The sequence below is a fragment of the Triticum aestivum genome, chromosome 7A, assembly GCF_018294505.1.
Source record: "Triticum aestivum cultivar Chinese Spring chromosome 7A, IWGSC CS RefSeq v2.1, whole genome shotgun sequence".
Classification (NCBI taxonomy): domain Eukaryota; kingdom Viridiplantae; phylum Streptophyta; class Magnoliopsida; order Poales; family Poaceae; genus Triticum; species Triticum aestivum.
Window position 1 is genome coordinate 24,277,713 of NC_057812.1, and position 12,724 is coordinate 24,290,436.

Here is a 12,724-nt window from a genome sequence, read left to right on the forward strand (position 1 = left end):
GCGGGCTAGCCAGATTAGCCGAGGGGCCGTGCCTGGGCTGCTAAGCGCATCACGTGGGCCAACGCAACACAAACTATTTACTAATCATGACCCAGTGGGCCGTGCCATGCCACGATTACCACGTGTCAGGTTGTGATGTGTCGTGCCGGTCCGTTTGGCCAACTCTCCTCTTGATAGAGGTGGCATCGCTGCCGCTCAATTCCTCCTCCCCTTTCCCCTTCCTGCTGGACTACCCGTGGCTGGCCCTTCTTCCACCATGGACGGCGAGCGACCCCCACGGCGACCCATGCCTACTCTGCACCAGCGTGGAGGACCAGTCCCTTTTGATCCAATCCGATGGTGAGGATCAGTGTGCGCGCCACCACCTTCGCTGCTTGCATACCAGAGTCATTCCCCAATGTTAGGTATTCATTCATGTCCATCACTCCACCACCAACAAGGAGGACACTGCTGCATCACCGCTCCTTTGATCTCAATCCCTTAGCTGCCACCCATCCTACGATCAACCTCCGCTTGATAGAACAGAAGGTCCACACACAACACCCCTCTCTCCTCCCTTTGAAACCCTAGAGTTCCGGCGAACCATGGCGACATGTACCTGCGACGATCCAGATGAGGGCCCCAAGGCACTCACCTGCGAGCACTGGAGGAGAGGATGCCCTAGGAGGGGAGGAGGCGACCATGGCTACAAGTAGCAGGACCACCAGTCGGCGGCCACTGTGGTCAACGCTTTGTTCGAGGTTTGTTCCCCTCCTCTTTCCTTCCTCCAATTTTCACGAGAAATGCACACACATGAGAAAACTAGGTCAGTGGTTTTAGTCTTTAATATGGATACCCGTTATCATGATCTTTTTATTATCCCGATTGGCGGTTTGGTTTTGTTTTTAAAATTGACAAGTAAATGGACTTTTTTTGCAGGGATAAGCAAATGAACTCCTAGTATTCCATTATAATGAGGTAGACTGTCAAATGCTATGTTGCTCCTTCAAGGAAGACATTCATTTCGTTGCATTTGTACTTTCAAGCTCCGTCCAAGCACCAGCGTGCCCGAGCTCCCTCCAAAGCGGCTTGCACCGCACCACCCTGAGCGGGAGGAGGAAAGGACCCCACCGCCTCCGAGCCGCATCGGTTTTGCCCGGCGACTCCTGCCGGCAGCAGCGAGGGGGTGGGCGATGACCGGGTGTGGCTCTGGCGGCGGCTAGGGTTCACTCCTGGCCACCTGCGGGAGCGACCGAGGAGTGAGTCATTCTGTGAATTCTCATGTGGTTTTCATCAATACGTGATCTTGAAACTCGGAGTCTCGATGCCCACTCAAACCCCCTCGTTGCTCTGCTTGTGCTACTTGGGAAACCTAGTGCGTCGCCGGTAGGCTCCTTGTGTGTGCTTTTGCTATAAAAGGAAAATACAATTGGGGCGTAGCAGCATGGCAAGACTTCCTTTCACATGTATGCTCCATATAAAAATTTCCTTTCAAGATGATAGATAGGTTGAGAAATATAGCAAATCCTGTTATTTTGACTACTACTCCGAAATTGTTATCGGTTAGCCCATGTTATATTAGGAACAATCACCATGAAGTGTGTCCAAGTAGGACAAGTGCTTAGTGGTAGTTTACCAGGTGCGCTAGCTCTGTATAAATATACGTGTACCGTCCCCATGAGAAACAAAGCAAGAAATCGATCAAAGCCAGGCCAGCTCAAACCAGGTCGCTCTTGTTCGAATACGTAGCTTATCGATCCAAAGCGATGACAAACATGGCCGTAATAAAAGGGATGGTGGAGCTGGCCACAATCGGCGTGTCTGCCCTTACTACTGTTGGTTTGTCCTGGACAGCATGGAAGCTGTACGAGAGAGAGATGAAGCCCTCGTCCTCGAGGACGGGCACCCTCAAGACCTTGGCCGCCGGCGCGTCTGATCCTGTCATCGGCCGCGACAACGAGATTGACCGCACCATCTGCATCCTCTGCCGCCGGACTAAGAACTGCGCAGCGCTCGTCGGACCGGCCGGTGTCGGCAAGACGGCCATCGTCGAAGGCCTGGCCCAGCGCATCGCTGCTGGGACGGTTCCCGACGCGCTTGCCGGGGCCCGCGTGGTGGAGCTCGATGTCGGGGCGATGGTCGCGGGGACCCAGTGGCGCGGCATGTTCGAGAAGCGCTTGAAGAATGCCATCAAGCAGGCGGAGGATACGGCCGGAAAGCTGATCCTCTTCATAGACGAGATGCACATGCTTGTTGGTGCTGGTGACCAGGGCCGCACTGTGGACGCTGCCAACATCCTCAAGCCAGCGTTGGCCCGTGGTCGCATCCGTTGCATAGGTGCTACCACATCGAAAGAGTACCGAAAATACATAGAAAGGGATGCGGCACTGGAGCGACGGTTCCAAAGGGTTGACGTCGATGAGCCAAGCGTGCAGGCGACCGTTGCCATCCTGCAGGGGCTGAAGCAGCGGTACCAAGACCACCATGGCCTGATAATCCAGGACGACGCTCTTGTTGCTGCTGCCCAGCTCGCTGGCCGTTATATTAAAGGTATGTTCGTCATGTGATTCGGAACAATTTCGATTTACTTTGCTATAGGTTTGTGCATATTGAAGAGAATGCGGATTTTTATTGTTGTTAGGCCGCCAGTTTCCTGATAAAACAATTGACCTGATGGACGAGGCATGCACTGCTGTGAAGTTGCATCAACCAAAAAAGGTGAAAATAAGAAAACTAGCACTATAAATGCGGTCGAGGAGATAACCGTTGGTCCATGTCATATTGCACAGGTAAATTAGCATTCTTTGCAAATTGTATGCATATGATTATGTTTCATTGTGATGGGTCATGTTCTATTCTCATATGAAGGTTGTGGGCCGATGGACTAAATGTCCGATCAATACACTTGGCCGAGAGGAGGAGAATTTCAGCCACATAGTAGACAAATTGCATGAGAGAGTTGTTGGACAATATGAAGCAGTTAATTTGGTTGCGCAAGAAGTTCTACGTTCTAGGGTCGGCTTTGACCAATCTGGCCAACCAATTGGCTCGTTCCTCTTTTTGGGCCCGATTGGTGTTGGAAAGACAGAGCTCGCAAAAGCACTCGCCGAGAAGCTTTTTGACAACGAGAAGATGTTAGTCCGCTTTGACATGTCAGAATATGCTGATAGTGGATCTGTGTCGCGTCTGGTTGGAGGACCTGGAAGGTTTAACTTGTACACTCTTTGCACTTGTATTTCTTTCCCAAACTTCCTTCTCGTGCCTCACTTTTCCATTTGACTTTCTGAAGCTACGAGGAAGATGGACAACTTACCGAGAAAGTCAGGAGCCAACCATATAGTGTCGTTCTTTTTGACGAGGTGGATAAGGCACATCCCTCAATTTTCAAGGTTCTCATTCAACTCCTCGATGATGGCACGTTGATTGATGGAAAGGGTCGGAACGTATATTTCAAGGACACTATCATAATCATGAGCTCTAATCTTGGAGTAGAGAACCTGTCAGCTGGAACGGCTGGAGAAAACATAGCAACTGCACGGGATCTTCTCATGAAACAGGTATGTGTATCCCAAACTGTCCCTTGTAAAGTACCAGTGGGCACCCTGCAGACCAACATATTTACCAGTGGGATCTTCTCATGAAACAGGTTGAGAAACGCTTTAAGCCTGAATTTATCAACAAACTGAGTGAGACTGTCATATTTGAGCCGCTTTCTCATGACGAACTGAGGGAGATCGTGAAAATCCAGATGAAGAGTGTCGTTGCTATGGCAGCTAAGAAAGGCATCTCTCTGTTTGCAACAGATGCCGCCTTGGACGTCATTTGGTCAGAATCTCACGATACGGTAAGTACATGTTATTTTTACCAAACCAAATCATACAAATTTGCTTAGTCGTTTGTATGTCCCGCTTACGATGCATGCATGGACTATGTATTGCAGGTGTATGGCGCAAGGCCTATTAAGAGGTGGATGAAGAAGAATGTGACGAGAGTTCTTGTGGACATGCTGGTCAATGGAGAAGCGTGTCAAGGCTCGGTCATCAGCGTCAATGCCACGGACGACAAGAAGGGGCTGAAGTACCAAATACTGAAGTAGCAGTAGGTGGCAGACTGAGGACAGATAGAGCTTGCCGTTTGCATAGGCAACAGACCGAATTAATATGTGTGTTTTTAGTGATTTACCAAGCCTTTGTTTTAAGTGCTATTCATTACCTGTAGCAAAATGATATGTACAATTTACGGGTTTGTCGGTAACTACCGTTTTCTCTTGCTTGATGGGGTTTATTACTTCCGTGATCGAGGAAAACCTCTGAGTGACTGCTAGTGACTTAAAATCTTTTATGAAAACTAAGCTTCGGCTGAGCTGACTATGATTTTCGTCTACTACGTCAAAGCCTTTTACCCTCGCGAGCAGCCTCACACTCCTCAGCCCTGAGTCCGCGACGCTCCCCGGATCTTAAAACAAAAGCCCAAACATGCTGAGTAATGGTCTTCTATCTAGGTTAGTGTGCACGTGGACATTCGCAGAGACGTTGCATCCCGCTAGCTCCTTCTTCCGTTGCCATGTCTTTTCTTCTTCAATTGATGGAATAATCACGAGTGCTTTTGAGGTCGATTGTGTTTCTGTATCTATCCAGGGGCTGGCATTTTTCGATAAAGGGTGAATTTTATTGACTCGAAATAAAGCATCAAGTTGATATAAACACGATGAAAACATACACGGCCTCTGCATAATTAAGACGCACATAACCAATACCAACACACACACAAAATACCCGCTAGCAAATAGCAAGGCCATATAAGACCAAAGCATTGCATAAGCGAGAGAAAAATCCGAAGCGAAGCGAACAAATCTGCGATCGACAAACTACAACAATGACCATATCCACACCAACCATCTCATGACATCATAAGGACAACGGGGTTCTTCAACAGCAACGCCTTCATGATGAGAGCAACGCTCGAGAGCCGCCGTCATCGGATCCAACCACCAAAGGTAAGACTCTAGGTTTTCACCCTGAAGACAGTCTAAGCATATACGAGCAATGCCTTCAACAAGGGAATGATGCAAAAAACATCACCATTGCCATGTATGACCACTCGTGTCAGACATAGGTTTTTACCTCGAAGCTCGAGACCTGGTACTCGAGAAGCACCACCATCGAAGTCAATCATATGTTCAAACATGTGTTTACTTAGGCATAAATATGCATACAGAAATGCGGACATGTAATTTCTAGCTTGCATAGTAATGAAATGGTATAGCTGCATCGAGTTTCTCTTCTTCCACTATCGGAACGGGTGTTTTCTCCGTTCAGTCGGCTTGGCCAGCCCGGAAGTAATACGAAATGAACGGGAACCTTGCGCATGCAGCGCTAACAGATTTCGACTCTTATTGTTGTATTAGGGAATGGAATACTTGCGGTATCCAACAAAATGCATTTGAACAAATATGCTCTGAAGCCCACCACACAAGAAAAGGATGCAGTTCTTCTGTAAGTTGGTTATAAGCAGTACGTTGGGTACTTCCCACATGTTTTTCTTTTTCTTTTTCGAGAGTATCCAACAAAATGCATTTGAACAAATATGTAATAGGCTAACTTGTTGAAATATGTTGGTCAAACATATACTTGCATACAACGTAAACAGAAGATGAACATCAGCAACGTGTACAAGCACGTAGGTTCTGCTAAGCCCGTATCCTTAATAATGTCTTGGTTCTTGAGATGGCAGATGTTGTAAAGGGCTCAAGCTTCCATTTCTTAATTCTTGTAGGACATTTCAAGTATTGAGCAATAGGATTTGGTACAACCTCCAGAAGTAGTTGTAGGATGCTTAGGTGCTTTAGGTTTTCTTTTTAACTTTTTCTTTCCTCGTGGTTCATGTACTGAAGGAGTGCTTTTCTTTTGCAGCACGACACAATGTAAAAAATCACGCAGCAGTTTCAAAATTGAGATTCCATTTATTTGGTAGATTATTCTACGTCTTTAGGATGTCACAGTGGCACAATGCAATTTGTCTGTTTTGGGGCTGTCAGGCCGTATCTGAAGAAATCAGCACTATCAAGTTGTTGATTTCCTTGTTGGTCTGAAGATATGACACTCTTCTTTTAGTTTCAGTTAGCTCGATCCTAACAGGGGATTTGCTGAACCATTACTGTCAAGTTGCTTGATTAACTGGAATATGAATTACGGTGTTTCCATATTAGCTGTACAGTATGATACGGTATTTTGTTTAAGAGTAAACTGCCTGACATAGTGTTTCTTCTGTAAAACGTAGGTTTGGGAAACTGCTCGACCCCTTAAACGGGGTGTGGCTATTTCATTATATAGAGTACCAAGAGGTACAATACAATGTTACAATATGTATACAGAGGCTACATATATATACAGTCTAACACCTTCTCTCAATCTTAACTATGGCCTGAAGTACAAAGCAAGTTAAGATTGCGCCTACAACCTACAAGTTGTGGTTGTGGAAGAGGCTTCGTGAAAATGTCAGCAAGTTGATCCTTTGACGAGATGAACTTGATACAAAGTAGCTTCTGTGCAACACGTTCCCCAACAAAATGATAATCAACCTTAATATGCTTCGTCCGAGCATGGAATACGGAATTAGATGAAAGATATGTAGCACCGATGTTATCACACCACAGAACTGGAGGGCGAGCTGGAGAGACTCTCAATTCCCTCAATAGAGATTGTACCCATATGATCTCAGCAGTCGCATCAGCAACCGCTTTGCACTCAGCCTCAGTACTACTGCGAGACACTGTTGCTTGCTTGCGAGCATTCCAGGCGATCAAGTTAAAACCCAGGAATACCGCATAACCCCCCGTGGATCACCTGTCATCAGGATTACCAGCCCAATCTGCATCTAAAAAAGCGGAGAGCTCACCGGACGGTGCAGGCTGAAGGAGCAAACCATAGGAGGCAGTAAGACAGATGTAACACAAAATACGCTTCACGGCTGACCAATGAGATGTCCTGGGTGCATGAAGGTACTGACACACGCGGTTAACTGCATAGGAGATATCAGGACTAGTAATAGTAAGGTATTGCAGACCACCAACGATACTGCGATACTCGGTAGCATCATCGGGTGAAAGATGTTGGAAATATCAACAATTTACCAAATGATTTTATTAACAGAAATATTAGATAAAACATGACTAATATAACAGTGACAACACTAGTCATGCGATCTGACAGAAAGAAGGTAGTGGCGAGAGGAAGAAGAAGTTCTGGTGCGTCTCTCAGAGAGGAGAGAGCTCCCTTTTATAGGCGCAAGAGAAGGAGGCGAGAGGCTGCGCCGGGAGCTGAAGGGAACGAGGAAGATGAAACGAACAGGCAGCAGCCGAAGGGTGCAGCGTTCCTATTCAATATCCACTTAGACATCGGCTCGGCTCATTCCCGCGGCGCGTCGTGACGAGGCGTGGCGAGGCGGACGACGGAGGAGGAGCGCGCGTGGATGTCCCTCTTGTTCTCATGCTCATACTGTTGGGGAACGTAGTAATTTCAAAAAATTTCCTACGCACACGCAAGATCATGGTGATGCATAGCAACGAGAGGGGAGAGTGTTGTCTACGTACCCTCGTAGACCGAAGCGGAAGCGTTGACGCAACGTAGAGGAAGTAGTCGTACGTCTTCCCGGTCCAACCGATCCAAGCACCGTTACTCCGGCACCTCCGAGTTCTTGGCACACGTTCAGCTCGATGACGCTCCCCGGGCTCCGATCCAGCAAAGCTTCGGGGAGGAGTTCCGTCAGCACGACGGCGTGGTGACGATCTTGATGTTCAACCGTCGCAGGGCTTCGCCTAAGCACCGCTACAATATGACCGAGGTGGAATATGGTGGAGGGGGGCACCGCACACAGCTAAGGAACGATCACGAAGATCAACTTGTGTGTCCTAGGGTGCCCCCCTGCCCCCATATATAAAGGAGCCAAGGGGGGTGCGGCCGGCCCTAGTAGGACTCCCCTCACTTTCCTTGTCCAAGTAGGAGAGGGGGAAGGAAGGGGGAGAGGAGAGGAAGGAAAGGGGGGGGGGGCGCCCCTCCCTCCTTGTCCAATTCGGACTAGGGGGAGAGGGGGCGCGCGGCCTGCCCTGGCTGCCTTTCCTCTTCTCCACTTTAGGCCCATGAGGCCCATTAACCCCCCGGGGGGTTCCGGTAACCCCCCGGTTCTCCGGTTTTATCCGAAACTTTCCCGAAACACTTCCGGTGTCTGAATATAGCCGTCCAATATATCGATCTTTATGTCTCGACCATTTCGAGACTCCTCGTTATGTCCGTGATCATATCTGGGACTCCGAACAACCTTCAGTACATCAAAATACATAAACTCATAATGAAACTGTCATCGTAACTTTAGGCGTGCGGACCCTACGGTTCGAGAACAATGTAGACATGACCGAGACACGTCTCCGGTCAATAACCAATAGCGGGACCTGAATGCCCATATTGGCTCCTACATATTCTACGAAGATCTTTATCAGTCAGACCGCATAACTACATACGTTGTTCCCTTTGTCATTGGTATGTTACTTGTCCGAGATTCGATCGTCGGTATCCAATACCTAGTTCAATCTCGTTACCGGCAAGTCTCTTTACTCGTTCCGTAATACATCATCTCACAACTAACACATTAGTTGCAATGCTTGCAAGGCTTATGTGATGTGTATTACCGAGAGGGCCCAGAGATACCTCTCCGTCAGACGGAGTGACAAATCCTAATCTCGAAATACGCCAACCCAACATGTACCTTTGGAGACACCTCTAGAGCTCCTTTATAATCACCCAGTTACGTTGTGACGTTTGGTAGCACACAAAGTGTTCCTCCGATAAACGGGAGTTGCATAATCTCATAGTCATAGGAACATGTATAAGTCATGAAGAAAGCAATAGCAACATACTAAACGATCGGGTGCTAAGCTAATGGAATGGTCATGTCAATCAGATCATTCAACTAATGATGTGATCCCGTTAATCAAATAACAACTCTTTGTCTATGGTTAGGAAACACAACCATCTTTGATTAACGAGCTAGTCAAGTAGAGGCATACTAGTGACACTTTGTTTGTCTATGTATTCACACATGTATTATGTTTCCGGTTAATACAATTCTAGCATGAATAATAAACATTTATCATGATATAAGGAAATAAATAATAACTTTATTATTGCCTCTAGGGCATATTTCCTTCAGTCTCCCACTTGCACTAGAGTCAATAATCTAGATTACACAGTAATGATTCTAACACCCATGGAGCCTTGGTGCTGATCATGTTTTGCTCGTGGAAGAGGCTTAGTCAACGGGTCTGCTACATTCAGATCCGTATGTATCTTGCAAATCTCTATGTCTCCCACCTGGACTAGATCCTGGATGGAATTGAAGCGTCTCTTGATGTGCTTGGTTCTTTTGTTAAATCTGGATTCCTTTGCCAAGGCAATTGCACCAGTATTGTCACAAAAGATTTTCATTGGACCCGATGCACTAGGTATGACACCTAGATCGGATATGAACTCCTTCATCCAGACTCCTTCGTTTGCTGCTTCCGAAGCAGTTATGTACTCCGCTTCAGATGTAGATCCCGCCACGACGCTTTGTTTAGAACTGCACCAACTGACAGCTCCACCGTTTAATGTAAACACGTATCCGGTTTGCGATTTAGAATCATCCGGATCAGTGTCAAAGCTTGCATCAACGTAACCATTTACGATGAGCTCTTTGTCACCTCCATATACGAGAAACATATCCCTAGTCCTTTTTAGGTACTTCAGGATGTTCTTGACCGCTGTCCAGTGATCTACTCCTGGATTACTTAGGTACCTCCCTGCTAAACTTATAGCAAGGCACACATCAGGTCTGGTACACAATATTGCATACATGATAGAGCCTATGGCTGAAGCATAGGGAACATCTTTCATTTTCTCTCTATCTTCTGTAGTGGTCGGGCATTGAGTCTTACTCAACTTCACACCTTGTAACACAGGCAAGAACCCTTTCTTTGCTTGATCCATTTTGAACTTCTTCAAAACTTTGTCAAGGTATGTGCTTTGTGAAAGTCCAATTAAGCGTCTTGATCTATCTCTATAGATCTTAATGCCCAATATGTAAGAAGCTTCACCGAGGTCTTTCATTGAAAAACTCTTTTTCAAGTATCCCTTTATGCTATCTAGAAATTCTATATCATTTCCAATCATTAATATGTCATCCACATACAATATCAGAAATGCTACAGAGCTCCCACTCACTTTCTTGTAAATACAGGCTTCTCCGAAAGTCTGTATAAAACCAAATGCTTTGATCACACTATCAAAAGCGTTTATTCCAACTCCGAGAGGATTGCACCAGTCCATAAATGGATCGCTGGAGCTTGCACACTTTGTTAGCTCCCTTTGGATCGACAAAACCTTCCGGTTGCATCATATACAACTCCTCTTCCAGAAATCCATTCAGGAATGCAGTTTTGACATCCATCTGCCAAATTTCATAATCATAAAATACGGTAATTGCTAACATGATTCGGACAGACTTAAGCATTGCTACGGGTGAGAAGGTCTCATGGTAGTCAACCCCTTGAACTTGCCGAAACCCTTTTGCGACAAGTCGAGCTTTGTAGACAGTAATATTACCGTCAGCGTCAGTCTTCTTCTTGAAGATCCATTTATTCTCAATTGCTTGCCGATCATCGGGCAAGTCAACCAAAGTCCATACTTTGTTCTCATACATGGATCCCATCTTAGATTTCATGGCTTCAAGCCATTTTGTGGAATCTGGGCTCACCATCGCTTCTTCATAGTTCATAGGTTCATCATGATCTAGTAGCATGACTTCTAGAACAGGATTACCGTACCACTCTGGTGCGGATCTTACTCTGGTTGATCTACGAGGCTCAGTAGTAACTTGATCTGAAATTTCATGATCATCATCATTAAATTCCTCACTAATTGGTGTAGGTATCGCAGAAACCGGTTTCTGTGATGAACTACTTTCCAATAAGGGAGCAGATACAGTTACCTCATCAAGTTCTACTTTCCTCCCACTCACTTCTTTCGAGAGAAACTCCTTCTCTAGAAAGGATCCATTCGTAGCAATGAATGTCTTGCCTTCGGATCTGTGATAGAAGGTGTACCCAACAGTCTCCTTTGGGTATCCTATGAAGACACATTTCTTCGATTTGGGTTCGAGCTTATCAGGTTGAAGTTTTTTCACATAAGCATCGCAGCCCCAAACTTTAAGAAACGACAACTTTGGTTTCTTGCCAAACCATAGTTCATAAGGCGTCGTCTCAACAGATTTCGATGGTGCCCTATTTAACGTGAATGCGGCCGTCTCTAAAGCATAACCCCAAAACGATAGCGGTAAATCAGTAAGAGACATCATAGATCACACCATATCTAGTAAAGTACAATTATGACGTTCGGACACACCATTACGCTGTGGTGTTCCGGGTGGCGTGAGTTGCGAAACTATTCCGCATTGTTTCAAATGTACACCAAACACGTAACTCAAATATTCTCCTCCACGATCAGATCGTAGAAACTTTATTTTCTTGTTACGATGATTTTCTACTTCACTCTGAAATTCTTTGAACTTTTCAAATGTTTCAGACTTATGTTTCATTAAGTAGATATACCCATATCTGCTTAAATCATCTGTGAAGGTGAGAAAATAACGATATCCGCCACGAGCCTCAACATTCATCGGACCACATACATCTGTATGTATGATTTCCAACAAATCTGTTGCTCTTTCCATAGTACCGGATAATGGCGTTTTAGTCATCTTGCCCATGAGGCACGGTTCGCAAGTACCAAGTGATTCATAATCAAGTGGTTCCAAAAGTCCATCAGTATGGAGTTTCTTCATGCGCTTTACACTGATATGACCTAAACGGCAGTGCCACAAATAAGTTGCACTATCATTATCAACTCTGCATCTTTTGGCTTCAACATTATGAATATGTGTATCACTACTATCGAAATTCATCAAAAAGAGACCACTCTTCAAGGGTGCATGACCATAAAAGATATTACTCATATAAATAGAACAACAATTATTCTCTGATTTAAATGAATAACCGTCTCGCATCAAACAAGATCCAGATATAATGTTCATGCTCAACACTGGCACAAAATAACAATTATTTAGGTCTAATACTAATCCCGAAGGTAGATGTAGAGGTAGCGTGCCGACCGCGATCACATCGACTTTGGAACCATTTCCCACGCGCATCGTCACCTCGTCCTTTGCCAGTGTTCGCTTAATCCGTAGTCCCTGTTTCGAGTTGCAAATATTAGCAACAGAACCAGTATCAAATACCCAGGTGCTACTGCGAGCTCTAGTAAGGTACACATCAATAACATGTATATCACATATACCTTTGTTCACCTTGCCATCCTTCTTATCCGCCAAATACTTGGGACAGTTCCGCTTTCAGTGACCAGTCTGCTTGCAGTAGAAGCACTCAGTTTCAGGCTTAGGTCCAGACTTGGGTTTCTTCTCTTGAGCAGCAACTTGCTTGCTGTTCTTCTTGAAGTTCCTCTTCTTCTTCCCTTTGCCCTTTTTCTTGAAACTAGTGGTCTTGTTGACCATCAACACTTGATGCTCCTTTTAGATTTCTACCTCCGCAACTTTCAGCATTGCGAAGAGCTCGAGAATAGTCTTATTCATCCCTTGCATATTATAGTTCATCACAAAGCTCTTGTAGCTTGGTGGCAGTGATTGGAGAATTCTGTCAATG

General features: G+C 45.7%; 1 protein-coding gene across 1 annotated transcript; it reads left to right on the top strand.

Annotated features, from left to right (window-relative positions):
- Positions 1–2,114: 2,114 nt before the first annotated feature.
- LOC123152872 (chaperone protein ClpB1-like) lies at positions 2,115–4,075 on the top strand. The gene is made up of 6 exons (XM_044572270.1): positions 2,115–2,529; positions 2,621–2,697; positions 2,848–3,185; positions 3,269–3,536; positions 3,626–3,823; positions 3,920–4,075. The coding sequence occupies exons 1-6, from the start codon at positions 2,115–2,117 to the stop codon at positions 4,073–4,075; spliced, it is 1,452 nt and encodes a 483-aa protein (XP_044428205.1).
- Positions 4,076–12,724: the final 8,649 nt, after the last annotated feature.